The sequence below is a fragment of the Brienomyrus brachyistius genome, chromosome 10 (assembly GCF_023856365.1).
Source record: "Brienomyrus brachyistius isolate T26 chromosome 10, BBRACH_0.4, whole genome shotgun sequence".
In the NCBI taxonomy this organism is placed as follows: Eukaryota; Metazoa; Chordata; class Actinopteri; order Osteoglossiformes; family Mormyridae; genus Brienomyrus; species Brienomyrus brachyistius.
Genome location: NC_064542.1, coordinates 6,644,366 through 6,664,713, shown reverse-complemented (window position 1 = coordinate 6,664,713; position 20,348 = coordinate 6,644,366). Strand labels below are relative to the sequence as shown.

The window sequence follows — 20,348 nt, the reverse complement described above, 5'->3', positions numbered from 1 at the left end:
TAAAAAGGTAATGTTAAATGCACTGATGACAAAAAACGTCATCAATAATGAATGCTACAAACGACTGGAGGTGATACCAATAGGAAACGTTCGCAGGAACGTCGCAGAGGGATGAAACGCATGCTGTATGGCGCACGATAGCATCACAGCTATCACATGATAGCCAGTGAAAGGTCTCAGGTCTGATCGGGGATGTTTTTCATCAGCCGACACCTGTTGCTGCATCCCCAGGGGATGCCAAGGCAGCAGCGCGCTGCCGAATCCTGCTGGCATTGAGACGCCCCGGAGCAACCCCCCGCCACCCCCACCCCCCATCCTTATAGCTCACACTCCTTGATGGTTATTAGGAACTTGAACTTTATCTTGATCTTTAGATGGCACAGATGTACCACTGCTCTTCGTATGTGGCTGCTTTAAAAACTTAAAAAAAAAATAATAACCGTGATCATTAACGGAAAGGAATTAATAGATCGGCAGTCGGTCTTGAAGTCAAAATGCGCTAAAACCAAAGTGTCATGTGATTCTTCTTCTCCTTCTTCTTCTTCTTCTTCTTCTTCTTCTTATTATTATTATTATTATTATTATTATTATTAATAATTAATTAATTTATTTATTGATTAATTAATTTATTTACAGCATTCCCTATTAACGCTGTCGGGGGTCATATATCTTTCGTTTTGTGTAGCAACAGTTAGGCCTTCAGTACTGTAATATCATTATGTGGGAAACTGCCTCTGATGACCAGGGGCCTCATATATAAACGGTGCGTACGCACAGTTTTATGCATCTGGATTTTTTCTTGCTTAAGCACATTCCTAGTTTTGTCCGTACGCCATGTTTTAGTGTGAATTCTACGCACGTCGTTATACACGAGGCCCCCTGGCGAGTAAATTAAATTGGTAATACTATAAAGATGGGTATAATGGGCCATTCATTATGAAGTGCAGGGCGACCCAACTCTGTGAAAAAGGCACAGTGTGTCAGTTCATAGGTGAAGCCATCCATGCAGGGAGGCAGCTATAAATTATTGATTGGTGGGATGCCCAGTGTGTGGGATGCCATAACATACTTGTTATAAAGGTAAGTTGAGAAGATTCCCAGCACAGAAGAGCAACATGCGGGGAGTGAGAGCTGATCCATTATTCATGTCCGATTAGAGGGATCGCTTCTTCACGTAGGCCTATACTATCATGAGTTCACAGGCTTGGGCCAAAGGGAATGTCTGCGTTTTTCATTGTATGTAAAACTGTCGTTCTTTAAACTATCGTTTACAGCGATGCCATGTGAGTGTATCGAATCTGCTCCGAAAGCACAATAGCAGAGATGTAGCACAGGTAACTCTTCCATCGGCCCACCAAGAAGAGGGGACGCACCGCATATGCAGGCCCTGAGATACTGACACTATGCCTTATCGTGAGACTTTGCTCAAAACCGGGCAGAAATCCTTGACAAGTCAATGCTCCTCTTTACAGAGAAACGTTAATAAGTAATGTGGTGTGTGATAACTTTTTCAAAGAGCATCGCCATGGGAAGGACTGAAGCAATAGGTGCTGTGAGACGGGAAGTCTGCTTGAGATGTTTCTGGAGTGGAAACCATGCCTGACAGATTGGGGATGAGAGCACAGCTTAATTGCCAGAAACTGTCTCCTGGACTCTGCTGCAGCTCTCTCTCTCTCTCGGGCAGGGTGCGTGTTAAGGCACCGGGACTCTGTGTGGGGGGGGGGGGGGCAGGGGACAGCAGAACCAAGACAGTGCCGACTCAATTATTCATAAAATGCCAAGAGCGATGAATGAAATTGTGACCAACATGGAGGCAGCCAGCCACTGCTCTGCATTTTATTAGTCCTCTCCCATTACCGCCACTTCGCCATTTCAAACTTCAGCCAAAGTCCCTCACTAATGTACATCAAGCTGTTGAAAGGGTCGTGCAACTGGTGCTGCCACACTGACCCCGTCTTCCAGGGGGCCCCGCCCTCTAGGGGGGCCCCATCCTCCAGGGGACCCCGCACAAAAGGGAAACTTGCCTGTATAATGATACGCTAAACATCCATCCATCCATTTTCCAAACCGCTTATCCTATTGGGTCGCGGGGGGTCCGGAGCCTATCCCGGAAACAATGGGCACGAGGCAGGGAACAACCCAGGATGGGGGGCCAGCCCATCGCAGGGCACACTCACACACCATGCACTCACACATGTACACCTACGGGCAATTTAGCAACTCCAATTAGCCTCAGCATGCTTTTGGACTGTGGGGGGAAACCGGAGTACCCGGAGGAAACCCCACGACGACATGGGGAGAACATGCAAACTCCACACACATGTGACCCAGGCGGAGACTCGAACCCGGGTCCCAGAGGTGTGAGGCAACAGTGCTAACTACTGCACCACCATACCGCCCCCATACGCTAAACAATTTTGCTAAATAATTTTATTTTTTCATTGATTGTATGCAGCCACAATTCATCTGAATATGTCCATCCATCCATCCATTTTCCAAACCGCTTATCCTATTGGGTCGCAGGGGGTCCGGAGCCTATCCCGGAATCAATGGGCACGAGGCAGGGAACAACCCAGGATGGGGGGCCAGCCCATCGCAGGGCACACTCACACACCATTCACTCACACATGCACACCTACGGGCAATTCAGCAACTCCAATTAGCCTCAGCATGTTTTTGGACTGTGGGGGGAAACCGGAGTACCCGGAGGAAACCCCATGACGACACGGGGAGAACATGCAAACTCCGCACACATGTGACCCAGGCGGAGACTCGAACCCGGGTCCCAGAGGTGTGAGGCGACAGTGCTAACCACTGCACCACCATGCCGCCCCCATCTGAATATGTCATTTTAGCTAAATATTAGGGGTTTTTTGTTTTGTACGGTTCGGAAGATCATTCTGGTTTACGAAACACAACGAGATGGTTTAATACTTCGAGTTGAAATTCGTGCTCTCTGACTGGTGATTAATTTGAGCGCACGAACCTGAGAGCACGAATTACTATGAAATAATATTTTTTTCTACCATGACACCCAAGGGGCTCCGTGAAAACGTAAGCAAACGTGCCAACTCATTCGAGGTGACATCATCCGAATGTGTGTACGACGGAAGCAAAGCAGAAACTGCCACTGCAATTAGTGTACCTGTGGCATTTAGGGCACAGAAAAGTTAGACCAGGCTGATAAATACTTTTATATTATGGCTTTTTATCCCTACAGATATCAGTTGCAGAGAACACGCGGATTAGTTCATTATGATTGTTATGATATTAGGTTTTACTTATTTTTCATAACTGTTTTTACGAAGTGCATATAAGCATCTCTTAGTTTTCGTTATTCAGACACGTCTACAGATGCATTGCCTTTCGATTGCGACTGTTCCTCATCGTGTTTGCCGTTGTAATAATAATTAATTTCAAAACAAACACTGTTTTCTGTTACGGACTCGGGGTATGGCATGCAGGAAGAAAGCGACAATCCACTTACAGCTCCAAGACAAAGGAGTTTATTAAAACAAAATAGATCACGCCAACAAAAAAGCAAAAGCACACAGAAACACAAAAATGATTGACTGGAGAACAGAGCAGGGCAGACACTTATGCACACAGAAAACTGGAGCGAATGAGGAGCAGGTGTAAGACATAATCAATTAACTAATCTACTGAGGCATAAGAACAAGGAGAAAGAGGTGTAAGCAGTATCACTAAATAAACAAAGAAGTAAGAGACAGAAAACACTGAAACCAGGAACACCAATCATACACGAGCAATTACTACACTAGGAAACTGAACTGTGGCAGTACACACAGGGAAAACGCAAGACCAAGGAAACGACAATAGACCAAACGTGGGGGAAACAGAAACACAAATAAATACTAATAATCAGATAATCTAGCCAGAGGCCAACCCTGAAGCACAAAGACTGGCTAGGTACCCAGTTCTGAGCCCACTGAGTTATGCAGCAATGGAGCAAAGGAAAACGCACCAGGGGCTTAAGGGACAAGTGACAGGGAGGAGGACAGGATGACCAGCAACACCTGCTGGCCAAACGGGAAGGAGACACGAAGGCCAGGAAAATTTCACTGATCTGTGAACCCAAAACCGAGGTTTGTGCCGAACTGTGAATTTTGTGTACCATTACACCCCCTGCTAAATATGCACTGAAATATACACATATCTTGGAAATGTAATCACATAGCCTGGGCTAACATAACCCGTGTGGCCACGCTCCCGTTTGGTGCTGGCTGCTCCATAAATTCCAGAAAGGTCACACGGTATACTGTCACCCATTATTCTTCATTACAGTTGCATTATGTTGCTTATGTTGGCCTCAGCTTGCTCGCCCTGGACCACACCTCTCCTCAGACAGGCCTGAAGGTGTATCCCCACCCATGAAAAGGCTGGTCCTTCTTGAATGAATGAATGAATGAATGTCACATTTATATAGCATTTTTCAAGACACCCAAAATACTTTACAGGACCAGGGGCGAACCACCTCAACCATCACCACGCACTATACAGTACATACACTAATCCCCAGATCACCTTCTGCAATGCTGATTCTTATTTGTTCACCATGAGAAGCAGGAATGTTTTTAAAACACATTTTTCTAACTTTAAGGCTCTTGCTTTCTGGGGAATGACTCAGATGTGACATATTAGAGTGGAGACTGCTGCAAGGCGAGACAGAGCTACTGATCACTGCATCTGTCACAGTGATTCCCAGTCCAGTCCTCAGGGACCTGCAGACAACCCACATTTTTGCTCCCTCCCAACTCCCAGTAGAGGAGAAAAAAATGTGGACTGTCTGGCAGGGAGCTGGCAGGGAGCAAAAACGTGGGCCGTCTGTGGGCCCCCGAGGACCGGATTGGGAAACACTGATCTGTCACTTTTGCTGCTCGCTACAATCAAGCTCTCTGGCTCAGTGTGATGAAGTGGGATCCCCTCATGAAAGATGGATAGAAGAGATGCAGGTAATTAGACTCTGCATTGAAGTGCAAATACATTTTACTCGCCTTCTGCTGCATGCAGATTCATGCCAGATACCTTCTCTTATCTAAATAATGGATGTTAACAAAGAGGACTGGTGCCTTTAAATGTTTTTGCCTCTTACCAGCATTACCCCTTAGCAAAGCACCTTGTTTAGGAGTGGTGCAGGAAGAGATGGGGGCGACTCAGCAGAGTCCTTTAGGATCCACTGGGTCAGTCCTCCATCTGCATTCACCAGCTAACCACATACACATTTCAAACCCTGACAACCTCATTTGCTGTATTGAGCTTTGATCCATATTTTCTGGGAGCTTTTGATAACATAATTCATCAGAATGTATTTTTGGTGATGTGTTGGTAACTCTATTTCACGGTGAGTTCAAAGTATTTGTATAAAAGGTTACCTAAAATTTTGAAATAGTACATTAAATCTACTATCAACTAAATTTATGACTGAGAGAGATAGTGCTAAGGTGATAAAGCTGAATGGGACACCTGTTTAATTCAACGCCTAAATGAACAGTATAATAGAATACATGCATAATTCAGGTATGCTGTACAATAAGAATACCTGGAGAAATAAAGGGGAGACAGACAGCAGACTGACTACCTTAGGAGAGTTTTTAAAGGACACACAATGCTGATGATAATATAAATATATGGAAGTGAATGTTTTCAGTCTTCTTCCCCATAATTAACTGAAACTGTCTATTATAACTATAGTATTAAATGAAAGTATACCAACTAACTGAAAATGCATACACTACACAATATAATTCTACAATTATTATTATAAATAAATGAAAGGTTCCCCAATACATATAATCCAATAAAACATGAAAAAAAATATTTCCGTTTGCATTCACGATCTGTAAAGAAATGGAGCTATAAAATATATGAAATCTACATCTTACAAAACAACAAAGGATTAAACAGAAATACTAATGCGGGGAAAGGTGATTCAGCTCATTAGCTGTGATATAATTTGCCTGACAACAGCTAGTGAGACAGAGTATATTAAAAATCAGGAGCAAAACCACAAATACCGGAACGTATGTTCCCCAAAATAATGCAACACTGGAAAATGGGCCCGACTTGGGCGTGATGTTATAGTCCCAGCTACGTGCGGTATGATTGGCTCGCTGTGGGTGCGACGTCGCAAAGTCCCCTCCTGTAATTGACTATGTTCTGCGTCCGTCAGATGGTTACGAACTAACAAAACAGCGCGCATGCGCAGACGTTTGTATCTGTGTAAATGGTCACTTAGCAATGGAGCTAAGCCACGATTATTTTGGATAACGTTCAGTGCGCTTTTTTTTAAGTACCGACAGATTTTGGAATTTAGAATATTGCTGACCTCTTAATAACTGTAGAAGATGCCGGTAAGTTATTTTCTTCATTACGGGGGCTGCTGTTCTCGCGTAGATACTGAACCTAACCTACCTGCTCGGTAATACTGTAATGTACTCATGGTGAGTGTCAGTTCATAGCTTAATAAGGCGGTTTCCTGCTCGTTTTTTAATGTTAATATTATGTTAATGTAATTTTAGTTGTATTACTTATCCAGTTATAACTAGCCGAATGGACGTTGATCGTATGAATTGCCACATACATTACTGTGCATGTTTGCGTTTGGCATGACATTTCCAGATGTATTCCCCGTTTTTGCTAACTATCCCAGTCTGATCTAATGGGAACCCGAATTTGTAAGGATTTGAACGCATTTTCATTGTTGGCCATCTCACCAGATGCCTTCCATACCCCGACAGGGTCACAGGGCTGAGAGAGCCGAGAAGGTGGAGGTCAGTGACAATGTGAAGGTGGTGGTGCGGTGCCGCCCCCTCAACCAGAAAGAGAAAGTCATGGGCTTCAAGCAGGCAGTTATGGTGGACGAGATCCGGGGGACCATAACCGTCAGCAGGGCAGACACCCCCAACGAGCCCCCAAAGACCTTCACATTTGACACCGTCTTCGGGCCTGACAGCAAGCAGCTTGACGTTTATAATCTGACGGCCAGACCCATCATCGACTCGGTCTTGGAAGGTTATAATGGTAAATGACTCTTGTTGTGATGCTGATGCGACTAAAACTAATTTTTCGGCCCTTTTTTGATTACGTTCTGATAAGTTAAAAACCTGAAAATAAATGTGTTGCGTAATTGTTTAACTGGCTTTTTATTTCAGGAACCATCTTTGCTTATGGTCAGACTGGCACCGGGAAGACATTCACAATGGAAGGTGTCAGGGCAGTGCCTGAGCTCAGGGGCATCATTCCGAACTCATTTGCTCACATTTTCGGCCACATCGCCAAAGCAGAGGGAGATGCCAGGTACTGGGGGGGGGGGTACTCTATGACCTGGCCACCCTTTAAGGGCCCTTTTGCGCAGGTATGAGTACAGACATACTGGAATGCTTTGTACATCCTATCTTGTTCTCCATTGAGTCTTGCAAAGCTGAGAACAAAGCTTGGGTTTTGAGTACTGGGTCAGACCACATATGCGGTGCTGCTGGGTGCATTGGGGAGGGTCTTATTCATGGCCTAACAGAAACGTGAACATTCTGCCAAGGTCAGGGTTCAAACTGGCTCACAGGCACGGCAGCTTAACCCACTGACCCACTGCCCCCGCCTCCCCTCCGTTCCTGTGGTATTCTTAACCTTATCATTTTTAATAAGACTGCAGTTTTATTTATTTTTGTCATGTTATATAGAAATGTATTGTATATATTCTATGTTTTGTTTTTTTGGGGTTTTGGCTAAAAATGAGTTACTCTGTTACTCTCAGTATATGTCATGGCTCCTTGTGCTTCAGGTTCTTGGTTCGGGTTTCCTACTTGGAAATCTACAATGAAGAAGTTCGAGACTTACTGGGAAAGGACCAGTTGCAGAGGTTAGAGGTGAGATCACTCTGATATCCTCCTATCAATCAGATGTTGGAAGACATTGGCCGAAGATGTCGTGCTTCATAACATTGACAGTGGAAATTTTATTTTTGGAAAACACAGTGAAACTTCTGAATTTGTGAGGGGAGCATATCTGCATTCTGTTTTTTGTAATATTTACTTAGATACCTGGTCCTATATCAGCATTGTCTGGCTCTAAGTTTAAGGTGAACTTTTAATGCATTTTGGTCTGTTTTAATAATAATGCGCATGTATGTCCATGTTTCCATCGATATTGTGACTGCAGGTAAAGGAAAGGCCAGATGTGGGTGTGTACATTAAGGATTTGTCAGGCTACGTGGTCAACAATGCTGATGACATGGACAGGATCATGACACTTGGTCACAAGAACCGTGAGTCCCAAAGGGGTGCAAAACGTGGGGCACTTCATTAGTCGAGCTGTTCCAAGGACTCTGTGTGGGTTAGTGGGAGGAACGGCTCTTGGTGTTTGTGGGCGGAGCTACCCCAGCCTTGGTGCTTAAGAGAAATGCTTCTTCCATGTGTTCAGATGGTCATTTCAAAATGGATTAAACGTTGTTTTTATGCAAAGGTTCTGTTGGAGCCACGAATATGAACGAGCACAGCTCGCGCTCTCATGCCATCTTTACCATCACGATCGAGTGCAGCGAGAAGGGAGTTGACGGTAACCAGCACGTGCGCATGGGCAAACTCCATCTTGTAGACTTGGCTGTGAGTCCCTCCGTCCTGCTGATGTCACACACGTGAATCTCTGGCTTGAATCTGGCTTTCTTGTTGGGATGTCTTTAGAGGCAGTGCTGATCTCCCGTGTCTGTGGTGACAGGGATCTGAGAGGCAGGGGAAGACTGGAGCCACTGGACAGCGACTGAAGGAAGCCACAAAAATCAACCTGTCACTGTCCACCCTGGGGAACGTAATTTCAGCCCTGGTGGATGGCAAGAGCACTCACGTTCCGTATAGGAACTCCAAACTCACCCGGCTGCTGCAGGACTCTTTGGGCGGGAATTCAAAGACAATGATGGTAACGGGGAATGTCCATGATATGACTGTAATGAAACCCATCGCTCTTGTAGTGTGCTTTTTTTTTTTTTAGGTGAATATCTCTCTGAAGGGTCTTTTGCTTGTCGAAATAACAATGAATGAATTATATATTTTTTTTATTGATTTAAGTCATATAGTACCAGTCAGAAGTCTGGACGCACCCACTTTTAATGCATTTGTCTCTGTTTTAGCTATGTTATTCACCTTAAAGTAAAAGGACCTGAGGCAGTTAAGTAATACACATCAAATATTACACTGACCAAGAGAAATGTTCAACATCTCAGTTTTCAGCTTCAGAATAGCTCCAGTTTGCTTTGATGCCAGCCCTGTAGCTCTTCCAGATGTAGCCACCTGGAATGCTTTTCCAACAGTCCTGGAGTTTCCATAAGTTCTGGGCACAAGTTGGCTTCCTTGCTCTTGCTGTTCCATCCAACTCATCCCAAACCTCTGCAGGCTTTAGGTCGGGTGGATAATGGAGACCATAGAACTTAATACATAACCTTCGAGTTAGTATCTTGTTGAGAAATAAGTGATTTTAAGTGAATGTGTCCAGACTTTTGAACTGTACCTGAATACAGACTGATATATAGATTTAAATGTTTCTATATGTAATACATTTCACTTCAGACGGTAAAACCAGCTTTTTACACTCCTCTATAGTGTGCCAACATCGGGCCAGCAGACTACAATTATGACGAGACCATTAGTACCTTGCGCTACGCCAACCGTGCCAAAAACATCAAGAATAAAGCCAGAATCAATGAGGACCCCAAGGATGCCCTCCTGCGCCAGTTCCAGAAGGAAATTGAGGATCTGAAGAGGAAGCTACTAGAGGGTATGGCCCACTTTCACTTTTCACTTTGTGGTCAACTTTGGTCCGAAAGGTCAAGATGTCAGGATTCTCACTGCAGTGGCTGATGCTTGGAAGCCTCAGCTCACTGGCGTGGATTTGAATGTGCTTTGGACCTCAATTGTCTTGGCTTTCTCTCTCCCAGCCGCTTCTGTACCACATCTAATTGGCAGCATAAAATTTCAGTGTTATAAACCAATTCACATTTAAGGTACAAGCCATTTTTAATCAGCAGTTGCGATCACCATTATATGGTGCTGTTTCACTAACGCAGTGATGTCTTTAAGCCATGTGTGCTGTGTTATGAATGAAAACAAACTTGTAAGCAAGAGGCATAGTAGCTCATAGTCAGAGGTGCACTTTAAGTGTCACACCTCTGGGACCCGGGTTCGAGTCTCCGCCTGGGTCACATGTGTGCAGAGTTTGCATGTTCTCCCCATGTCGTCGTGGGGTTTCCTCCGGTTTCCCCCCACAGTCCAAAAACATGCTGAGGCTAATTGGAGTTGCTAAATTGCCCATAGGTGTGCATGCGTGAGTGAATGGTGTGTGAGTGTGCCCTGTGATGGGCTGGCCCCCCATCCTGGGTTGTTCCCTGCCTCGTGCCCATTGCTTCCGGGATAGGCTCCGGACCCCCCGGAAAATGGATGGATGGATATATATGTAATAATTTCCAGGAGAATGTAACCCATCCTAGAACCCTCCCCCACCTACCTACCCCCCCCCCCCACACACACACACACACTTTTAAAAAGCTTGATTCGCCCCTGGTTGCAGATTCTTAAATGTGATTGAAGATGAGGAACTATGTTTGATATTTTCAGCTAGGTTGCTGGTCCACAGATAACTAAAACTAAAGTAATAAAAAAATAGATACATAAGTATGTAAAATGCAAATGCTTTAATAAGCTGATGGCACACAAAAAGGTGAGAAATCCACAGGGTATAGAAACTCCTCATCATTACATTCTCATATGGTTCTAAGAAAAGTCTGACCAATGATTTCATTTGGATCAAATGAAATGATTGGCCGAGCGTCCTGCCAGTCGTCAGTTTCTGCCCCTCCAGCTAAAGTCACCGCTTGCGCACTCCGGTCACGCCCCCCAACCGAGTGAGAGTCTGTGAGAGCGCCACCACTGTGGTACTCAAAAAAACAAAAATCCCGAGGTTGGCAGGTCTGTTGTTGTGCTTCGCTGTAACTTGCAATGCTATGTTCAAACCCGTCTTGAGTGAATTTAAAGGTATAGGTTGCTTTTGTATTTTTTTTAATTGTTTATTTATTTTAGTATTTTTTTTTTATTATTTTTATTAGGGTAATATTTCACTGGATAACTTTTTCTTTTACCTGAGTAACATTTTGCTGTGGCATCTGCACTTTGACTTACGGAAGCTGAGTACTTTTCCCACCACTGCTCATAGTAGCCAGGTGGCAGTATTGAGTTGTGGGAAAAGCACAAAAGGGCTAAAATGTGTTATTGAATAATTTAAGGCTGCACTTTTAAAGTGATTAGCTGATTAGTCTTCAGGAATAATGCTTTTTTTAAATATAAAAGCCTTTAATAACTTTCCTTGTTTAAAAGCTAGTGTACGTGTTTCAGGAAACGCTGTTACTTTACTAAGGGTAAAAAAGCGGTCGAGCGATGTTTGCAAACGCAGCACTTAAAATGCACACTTAAATACAATCACTTTACCATGTTTGGTTGGCTTTGCTGTATAGTAAATTGTTGCGAATGAAGAGTCTGGCATTATCTGAGAGCAGCGTCCACACCGAATCATATGACCATATTAAATACATATTGGAAGCAATTCATATCTTGAACTTTTCATCCTTGCATTAGAATATAGACCACTTAATATTTCGATGGTATCTCATGGTAAGGCTGCGTCATGTCTTTTAAATTGATTTTATCCTGAACTCAGCAAATCAAATCACAATCCTGTATCTGTCAGAAAAATCGCATTTAGATATTTTCCCCAGAGCGGTTAGCCCTACATTCCTGTAACTTGACTCATTTTTAAATTTTTTTTTAAGTGTCTTCCAAACCACAAAATTGAAACGACCATCCCGATTTAGTCTTAGTCCTAGATGAAATTCATTTTAGTGTTCTTAAAATAATTAAAACGTAATTTGTATCAAATACTCTTATTTCTTAATGTTTGTTTATATGGCAGTATCGTCAATGCCACTTATTTCCCTTTGGGTTTTGACCTGCATCCATCTGTGATGGATCCCTGCCTTAATGCTGTGTTTGCTTTTCAAGGGGATGAGATCTCTGGGTCTGAGGGCAGCGCCTCAGAGGAGATGGACGATTCCGCTCTGGACCCTGGTGAGAGTGGGGAGCAGCTCAGGAAACGCAGAGGTATGGCGTTCCGTCATCGCGACTGCGTGCTGACCCAGGAGCTGCCGATGATGTAATGGCTTTTGGTTACAAATGAAGGGGCTAGAATGGGCTAACCGGTTATGGAGGCATTCATATGTCACTTGGGATATGGAATATTGTTGGTAGAATAAGTGAGCATCCAGGTATCTGCCTGCAAGTTTCTTCTGCTGCTCTTCGGACACCTGTTCCTCTCTCAAACAGTCGGTGTGACTGGCCGTGTGGGGCTCCCAGGTGGAGGAAACCCCTGGCAGAGTCACACGACCGTCTTCGCTCTGTCGGTTCTCCCCTGAAAGGCGGGGAGCTTCCCAGTCACCATGACAGGGTGATGCCCTTATGACGACACGCAAGCTAATGAAATCCCCTCTCAGCTGATGAACTTGGCTGACCTTCAGAGCAGGCCCGCTCATTGAGTTTTTTTTCCCTGTCCAGTTGTTTGACTTCATGGCCTGGTTTCAGAAGTGTCTGAGTAAGAGATGGAAATGAGTACTCGAGCACCCAGAAGTGCGTACTTGAAAGCATACCTGTGCACTCGAGGCTGAAAGCGGAGATTAAAATCTAAATATTTGTACATCTCAATTTGAATGTTGTTTTGATATGCACCAAGCAAGCATGCAGATGAATACAGCATGTTGTTACCTTTACGCAGAGTTATATGTAAGAAATGTATATGTAAGAAATTTCGGTACAGTTTCGGTACAATTTCGAAAGTAGCACATCACTAGAACAGATTGTCAACGGTGACCGTACAGTTCAAACGATGTCTGGACAAAACAGGATTGAGAATGCCTGCAAGAACATGTGTCGCATAAAAACTGTTCTGTGCCACACTGCAATCCTACAGAATGTTTTCGATGCAGCAGACCCACGTACAGAGCGCAAATACACGTCTTGCGGCGAGTGTGTCCGTCTTTTTAATAAAAGATATGACAGCTCTTAAAATGGAAGTTGCTCTCTTTATTAACAGCCACTGTTGATTTAATACTAGCAGCAGCACAGACAGGGAGGCCAGAAATTTGCACGACACTCACTGTTTCACGCTAACAAAACACATGCATTCTACAACAAACATTACAATTACGACATTTGTCATTAAAACATGAATAATAGGGATGGTTCCAATGCTGTTCAAATCGGAACTTTAAAATATATAAAAATTAATAAAGCACAAAAAGACAACATTAAAGAACAGCATATATCGACATCTTAAATTTGTCAATATAAGTAAATACTAAACAGATTTACATAAATTCACATAAATACAATCAAACACAAGTATAATAATCACTAAACTTAAAACCTTAAATATATAAATAAAAATAAAGACAAAATAAAATTTACATAATGCTCCAGTGTCTGAATCGTTTCGAAGGAAATAGTCTCACTTTAGACTGTTTAGCATTTTAACCACGTTTAAGGTAGCTAACGATAGGGGTCTGCTAACATCTGAGCCAAGTGTAATATTAACTAGCGACAGTATGTGCGGTGCGGTGATGTTTTTGTTGCCTGAGCACCAGATGGCAAATATTTCAATCAACAGCTTAGGCATTTAAGCAGTATGATCCCTTACATACTGATTGTATAGGAACTGGTGTCATATTGACACTATTTCGGGACCCAACCCTTAAAATACACACGTTACTTTACACATTTAAAGATACATGCGGTGTAGTGTAAAGCATGCTGGTAACTGCATGATTGGTCCTGCTGACCAATGCTGTACTGTCACATTTATGTCAGCCAATCATGGTCAGTGGGTGGGACCAGAACAAACGAAAACGTTCGCCTCAGTGGCCATTGTACAGGTAGTGTGCCGAAATCACCGTGGTGAATATCCCTCATGCAACGTCGTATTGCCAAAATGACAATGATTCTGTCAATTTTGTTTGAAGTATGCATCCACCTACACCACGCTATCTAACCCCCTATCTCTGTAAGACCCAGTCAGCGAGATGACAGGTTAGCAAAACTTTTAAATTGACCCTTAAGTTCCTTCTCTGAATATAGTTTGACCAAAGGTGCCTCAGTCAGAAAGGACGTGTAAGATATTACCCCTCAGCCTGTAAGCTTTCAGTCAGAGCTGAAACCTTCATTTCTGATTGAATATGTCATTTAACACACTCTGAGTAATTTTCGCCCCTGCATTTTGAGCAGACATTGAAGGTATTTAATTGAGCCAGTGCAGCATCTTGATCTGGTAACCCGGTTTAACACCGAGTTTACTGTAAGCAGTTATTGCCTTGTCAGGAGGTTTCACTGTAAATATCTAATAATCAGTGTCTTTCATATCAGTGCCGTTCGTGGAGATGAACGGCTTGGCAGGCGAGCCGTTGAAAGCTACTTTGGCTCTGCAGCAAGCTCTGCTCCTTATCTCTGCTCTGTAGCAATCCTCCATCTGCAGAAGCATCCTTTGTCGCTACTGTTAATCAGTGTTGTGGTTTAACTTGTGCTGGTACCGAGAAATGCGTTCTGCCTTCAGCAAATTTTTATTGACTTTTCCATCCTTTCTTCAGCATGCTGTTCTGGCTAAAGAATCATGATCACACAGTTCTCACGGTGTATGAACATAAATGCTGAAAAGGCCAGGCTCCGGGTCGGTGAGCTGTCTTGCACCGCTGCCCGTCCTTCATGGGCGTCTTGTCCAGTCACACTGGTGATGCCCGTCCTTCATGGGCGTCTTGGCGTCTTGTCCAGTCACACTGGTGATGCCCGTCCTTCTTGGGCGTCTTGGCGTCTTGTCCAGTCACACTGGTGATGCCCGTCCTTCATGGGCGTCTTGGCGTCTTGTCCAGTCACACTGGTGATGCCCGTCCTTCATGGGCGTCTTGGCGTCTTGTCCAGTCACACTGGTGATGCCCGTCCTTCATGGGCGTCTTGGCGTCTTGTCCAGTCACACTGGTGATGCCCGTCCTTCATGGGCGTCTTGTCCGGTCACACTGGTGATGCCCGTCCTTCATGGGCGTCTTGGCGTCTTGTCCAGTCTTGTCCAGGCTACTATGGCAACTCACTCCGTTTAAAGTGGGAATCACACACTGAAACAAGATAAATGAAACTGAAGCCGGTCTAGCAAGGAAAGAATACAATAACAAGACATCTGTAACTAAAACTGGATATCACTGGATGCTATTAATTCTAATTTCTTTTTCATATATGGTAATGGGAATATAGCTGGAGATGAAGACTTTGTTATTTTTAGGAAGGAAGAAGGTGTCCCCTGAAAAGATGGTGGAGATGCAGGCCAAGATTGAGGAGGAGAGGAGGGCTCTGGAGGCCAAGCTGGACATAGAGGAAGAGGAGAGGAATAAGGCTCGAGCCGAGCTGGAGAAGAGGGAGAAGGATCTCCTTAAAGCCCAGTTGGTCTCCTTCATGTTTGCCTTATGACCTCGGCCTTTCCTCCATCTCTCTGGTATCCTAATTCTCGTGGTCTTTCTCCGCCCCCACTCCTCCTTCAGGCATGAACACCTCTTGCTGCTGGAGAAACTGTCTGCCCTCGAGAAGAAGGTCATTGTCGGGGGAGTGGATCTGCTGGCCAAGGCTGAAGAGCAGGAGAGGCTACTGGAGGAGTCCAACAATGAGCTGGAGGAGAGGCGTCGGCGGGCCGAGCGGCTGCACCGGGAGCTGGAGGAAAAAGAGGTTGGGGCTTGTAGGGGAGAGGGCTGGGTACCGAACTTCGATACTTTCGTGGTATCGACCAAAATACTCCAATCCTGTCGAGGACTGAAAAATTAATTATCTTTTGGCACCAAATTCCGATACCCAAACAGTAAATCTCAGCATCTGTGAGCTTAAAAGCATGCAGCATACTTCAGTAAAGATCTGAAGTCGCTGGTGATTGGCTGTCTAATGTAACGTCACACAAACATGTTATAGAGGCCGGTAGGAAAAACGTTTGTTCAGAGACAAACCTGTGGGCTGGCACGTGTGTGTGTGTGTGTGTGTGTGTGTGTGTGTGTGTGTGTGTCGAGGCTTTTGTTTGTCATGAAGTGTAAAAAAAAATTACCTAAGAAACTAAAAGTGTGGCTCCGCAGGGTGCCATGCTGTGACCATTTTGTCGCATTTTGTGACTATTTCTGGAGAAAATCTGCCCCCCATACAGTGGCTGGCTACATCATCGTATATCATGAGAGAATTGGTGTGTGTGTGGGAGCGTGAGCGGCATCATTGGAACAGCCCAACTGCAGTTCCTCAGAAGCACTACTGTGAAGGTGCTTAAAGTACAGGTCCTTCTCAAAAAATTAGCATATTGTGAAAAAGTTCATTATTTTCTGTAATGTACTGATAAACATTAGACTTTCATATATTTTAGATTCATTACACACAATTGAAGTAGTTCAGGCCTTTTATTGTTTTAATATTGATGATTTTGGCATACAGCTCATGAAAACCCAAAATTCCTATCTCAAAAAATTAGCAACAGTCCAGTGCTGCTTCTCTGTAGCCCAGGTCAGGCGCTTCTGTCATTCGGAAATCAAAATTTTGGAGCACTTCATGCTTCCATCTGCTGAAAAGCTTTACGGAGATGAAGATTTCATTTTTCAGCACGACCTGGCACCTGCTCACAGTGCCAAAACCACTGGTAAATGGTTTACTGACCATGGTATTACTGTGCTCAATTGGCCTGCCAACTCTCCTGACCTGAACCCCATAGAGAATCTGTGGGATATTGTAAAGAGAAAGTTGAGACGCAAGACCCAACACTCTGGATGAGCTTAAGGCCGCTATCGAAGCATCCTGGGCCTCCATAACACCTCAGCAGTGCCACAGGCTGATTGCCTCCATGCCACGCCGCATTGAAGCAGTCATTTCTGCAAAAGGATTCCCGACCAAGTATTGAGTGCATAACTGAACATAATTATTTGAAGGTTGACTTTTTTGGTATTGAAAACACTTTTCTTTTATTGGTCGGATGAAATATGCTAATTTTTTGAGAAGGACCTGTAATTAGTTGCTGATTGTCGCTAACATGGAAGTTACACGGAAGTGTGAAACGGAGCAGATGGAATAATTTTTGTACCTGAATAAGACTGAATACGTTTTGCCTGCGTCCTTATATATTGTAGCAGCACTTATTAGCCGGATAACTTAGCATCGTTTTTTATTCTGTGGAAAATGAAAGATCGATCTGCTGGCCAGATTTATTTATGAATTATAAACATGTCATGGGTCATACAAGTAAAATATAAATAAATAGCTGTGTCCCATTACAGTGCTGTAATGTTTAATGTATTTATGTTGTTGTTGAAATATTTAAAACATATTGGTCTTGAAAAACGTATTGTTCTGGAACCAGTATCGAAATCTAGGTATCGTTCTGGTACTGGTATCGAAAAATTTTGAATGATGCCTAGCTCTAGTCCGGGATGAGCTTCACCATCATCTGGAAGAGGTCCTGGTTGGGTGACATAATGGGGCGCCTTATTTCTTCTTAAAAACCACAGCAAGAGCGCCTTGACATCGAGGAGAAGTACACCAGCTTGCAGGAGGAAGCTCAAGGGAAAACCAAGAAGCTGAAGAGGGTCTGGACCATGTTGATGGCTGCTAAGTCAGAGGTAAGCAGAGCCGAGGCGAAGACCCAGTTCCCCCTGGGTGGTAAGATGTATGTTTGCGATTCTGCTACGGAGTAAATCCCCCTGAGCCGGGGGCAGCCCTTGAATTCCAGGCCTTAAAGGGGCCTTGGCGGGTCACACATTCTCCATGTCCGTCCCACAGATGGCAGATCTGCAGCAGGAGCACCAGCGGGAGATCGAGGGGCTTCTGGAGAACATCCGTCAGCTCAGCCGCGAGCTTCGGCTCCAGATGCTGATCATCGACAACTTCATCCCGCAGGAATACCAGGTGAGGGATCCAGGCAGGCGGCCCGAGAGTCTCTTCCTTATGCCCTGAAAGGACACGTGCCAGCCAAAGAATTAGCCTGCTAAGATGGAAAAGCCCACCAGATGAATCGGTGCTTCCTGAATGAAACCCTCTGGTTTTTGATGCTGCATTATAATCCGAAGGTAGCACGTTGCTCGTGGTTGAAACCCTTGCTGTTTGCCTTGTTATTGGTGTGTTTGGATAACTGTCTGGGTTTTCATGGCACACGTCATGTATTTTTAATTCATTGGCATGTAAAATGTTCATTTCGTAGGGTAGGTGTCCTGCAGTGATGTGTTAACAGGGCATGGTCTTGCTCCACAGGAGATGATTGAGAATTATGTGCACTGGAACGAGGACATTGGGGAGTGGCAGCTGGTGAGTAGATGGTGAGATGGGGACCCCGCAGTGTGAGAGGAGATCTTTCTCACAGCTGCCACACTCAGCAGGATTCAGGTCCTGAACAACGTCTCTGGGGTTTCCGGGCTGCAGACTCATAGCAAATTGTTCCTTCTCAGAAATGTGTGGCCTACACAGGAAACAACATGAGGAAGCAGACCCCAAGCCAGGATAAGAAGGAATCCGATGTAAGTTCTCCATGAGGTCGCCTTCCTGATGTCGCCGGCTGCTTTCCCCTGGCCTCTGAACCTCAGTCACACTGGGAACTTTTCTCCCCTCGCAGCCCTTGGAAGTGGACCTGTCTCACGTGTACCTCGCCTACACAGAGGAGAGTATGAGGCAGTCCATCATGAAGCTGGAGCGACCACGGACTTCCAGGAGCGGGAAGTCCAGGCCGAAGACCAGCAGACGGTAATGCCTGCCGGCGGCACGCTATACAGCCCCCAGCGGCCTCCCTTCAGCCCCTCTGTATGATCACTTCTTTTCTCCTCCTTATAGGAAACGACCCACTAAACCAGAGACTGTGATTGATTCCCTTCTGCAGTAATCCTGTCCGTGCCGTTCGGGACACCACAGCTCTGTGGGATGAGCCCCCGGGAAAGGCGTTCAGTCCTGGGCCCACTACTTCAGGGGACGATAGAGGCATCGGACTGTGAGCCTTATGCCATGGGCATCTGTATTTTAAAATGGACTGTGGAAAAAACCAAGCACCTTGTACAAAAACCGTGTGTTGTCATACTGAATGTGTAGGTCCTATATTAATGGTTATATGTAGAGATGAAACAGTGCTTCTCATTTCCTGCTCAGTGGCACTATTACCAGCCAGTCTATGCATGTTGTTTGCCCTCTGAAAATACTTTTTCATTTTTACCACTAAACATGCCCTTTTACGCATCAGCCTTCGAATCGTCTGTTCAAACGTGGTTGGAGATAAGAGGACCTTCCAGATGATGTCATTTTCTTCATCAGCCTAAGGGTCGGCAGTAAGTGTTTCCTTAGGCATTGTGTACTGTGTCCCTGTTAATGTACACTGGCTGCGCAGCAGAATGTGTGCTTACATGCTGGTGATGTACATCCATGTCCTTCCCTGCATTTGTATTAAATAATTTCTACATACCAACTTAGTTTGCTTTTCTTAAACTTGTTAAAAATGTTACATTCTAAACATCTGAGTTGTATGCAGTTGAGTTGCAAAGTTAGGGGATATTTTGAATAACTGTTGTTTATTATTGAAACGATATATATAATGTGTATATGGACAAAGATAATTAGCACGTTCGCTGTGGTCAGGAGACCATGCAGCTGCCGCTTGTCCCATCTACCCTGAGCAATCAAGGGCATCTGGAAAGTGCTGCAGAAGTGACTCATTCTGTCCAGCCAGTTCACGTTAGATCAATGCAACCAAGATTAAAATTTTGTTTAGGGTCTTTATTTTCAGTGAGTTTTGGGAGCAAGAGGTGAGCGTTCTTAACATGTTTACAGTGCAGGCACAACAACATCTCCAGAGCTCAGACGTGTGAACCACTGTCCTTTATTTATCATTCTTTATAATTATGAAAACAAACATTCCAACAATATCATCTTTTAAATAACTTTAAATATTAATTATGCATAAATACTGGATAATTTAGGGTTTTGAGTAGATCTGTTGAGCGCAGCGATGGGCCTTGATCAGAAGGTGTTTCAGCGGAAGCTCAACCCCGGTCTCGTACGGGGGACATGCAGTGACCTGAATGTGGAGAGATTGTTCTGGTTAGGTGAAAGGTCATTCTGCCAGTGGGACCCCCCACCATCCTCACTACGGTGGGTGTCATATTCGACAATAAGACTCAGGCCCAGAGTGGTTAATCTGGGTTCACTTCTGCATTAAGTCAGTTCTGAAAACCCCAAGTACTCAAGGTGTGTTCTATATTAATATCAGAT

At 44.4% G+C, this 20,348-nt stretch overlaps 1 protein-coding gene across 3 annotated transcripts; it reads left to right on the top strand.

The window, feature by feature from the left end:
* Positions 1-6,213: 6,213 nt before the first annotated feature.
* kif3a (kinesin family member 3A) lies at positions 6,214-19,545 on the top strand. 3 transcript variants are annotated; one of them, XM_049028259.1, is made up of 17 exons: positions 6,214-6,371; positions 6,759-7,041; positions 7,173-7,317; positions 7,799-7,883; positions 8,176-8,281; positions 8,479-8,618; positions 8,731-8,928; positions 9,609-9,783; positions 12,057-12,155; positions 15,370-15,526; positions 15,626-15,806; positions 17,612-17,722; positions 17,883-18,008; positions 18,351-18,404; positions 18,545-18,613; positions 18,709-18,836; positions 18,970-19,545. In XM_049028259.1, exons 1-17 carry the CDS (start codon positions 6,366-6,368, stop codon positions 19,079-19,081), a joined length of 2,175 nt encoding a protein of 724 aa, XP_048884216.1. In that variant the 5' UTR covers positions 6,214-6,365; the 3' UTR covers positions 19,082-19,545. The 3 variants fall into 3 exon arrangements, with proteins under 3 accessions (XP_048884216.1, XP_048884215.1, XP_048884218.1); XM_049028258.1 differs by having other exon boundaries at positions 6,738-7,041; XM_049028261.1 differs by having other exon boundaries at positions 6,215-6,371; positions 6,738-7,041; positions 18,924-19,545.
* The last annotated feature ends 803 nt before the right edge of the window (positions 19,546-20,348 follow it).

Bases quoted from the DNA above. Each gene is read 5' to 3' on its own strand.
- kif3a (XM_049028258.1), top strand. The intron at 18,009-18,350 runs GTGAGGGATCCA...CTTGCTCCACAG, and splicing joins TCATCCCGCAGGAATACCAG to GAGATGATTGAGAATTATGT. The intron at 18,614-18,708 runs GTAAGTTCTCCA...CTCCCCTCGCAG, and splicing joins AGGATAAGAAGGAATCCGAT to CCCTTGGAAGTGGACCTGTC.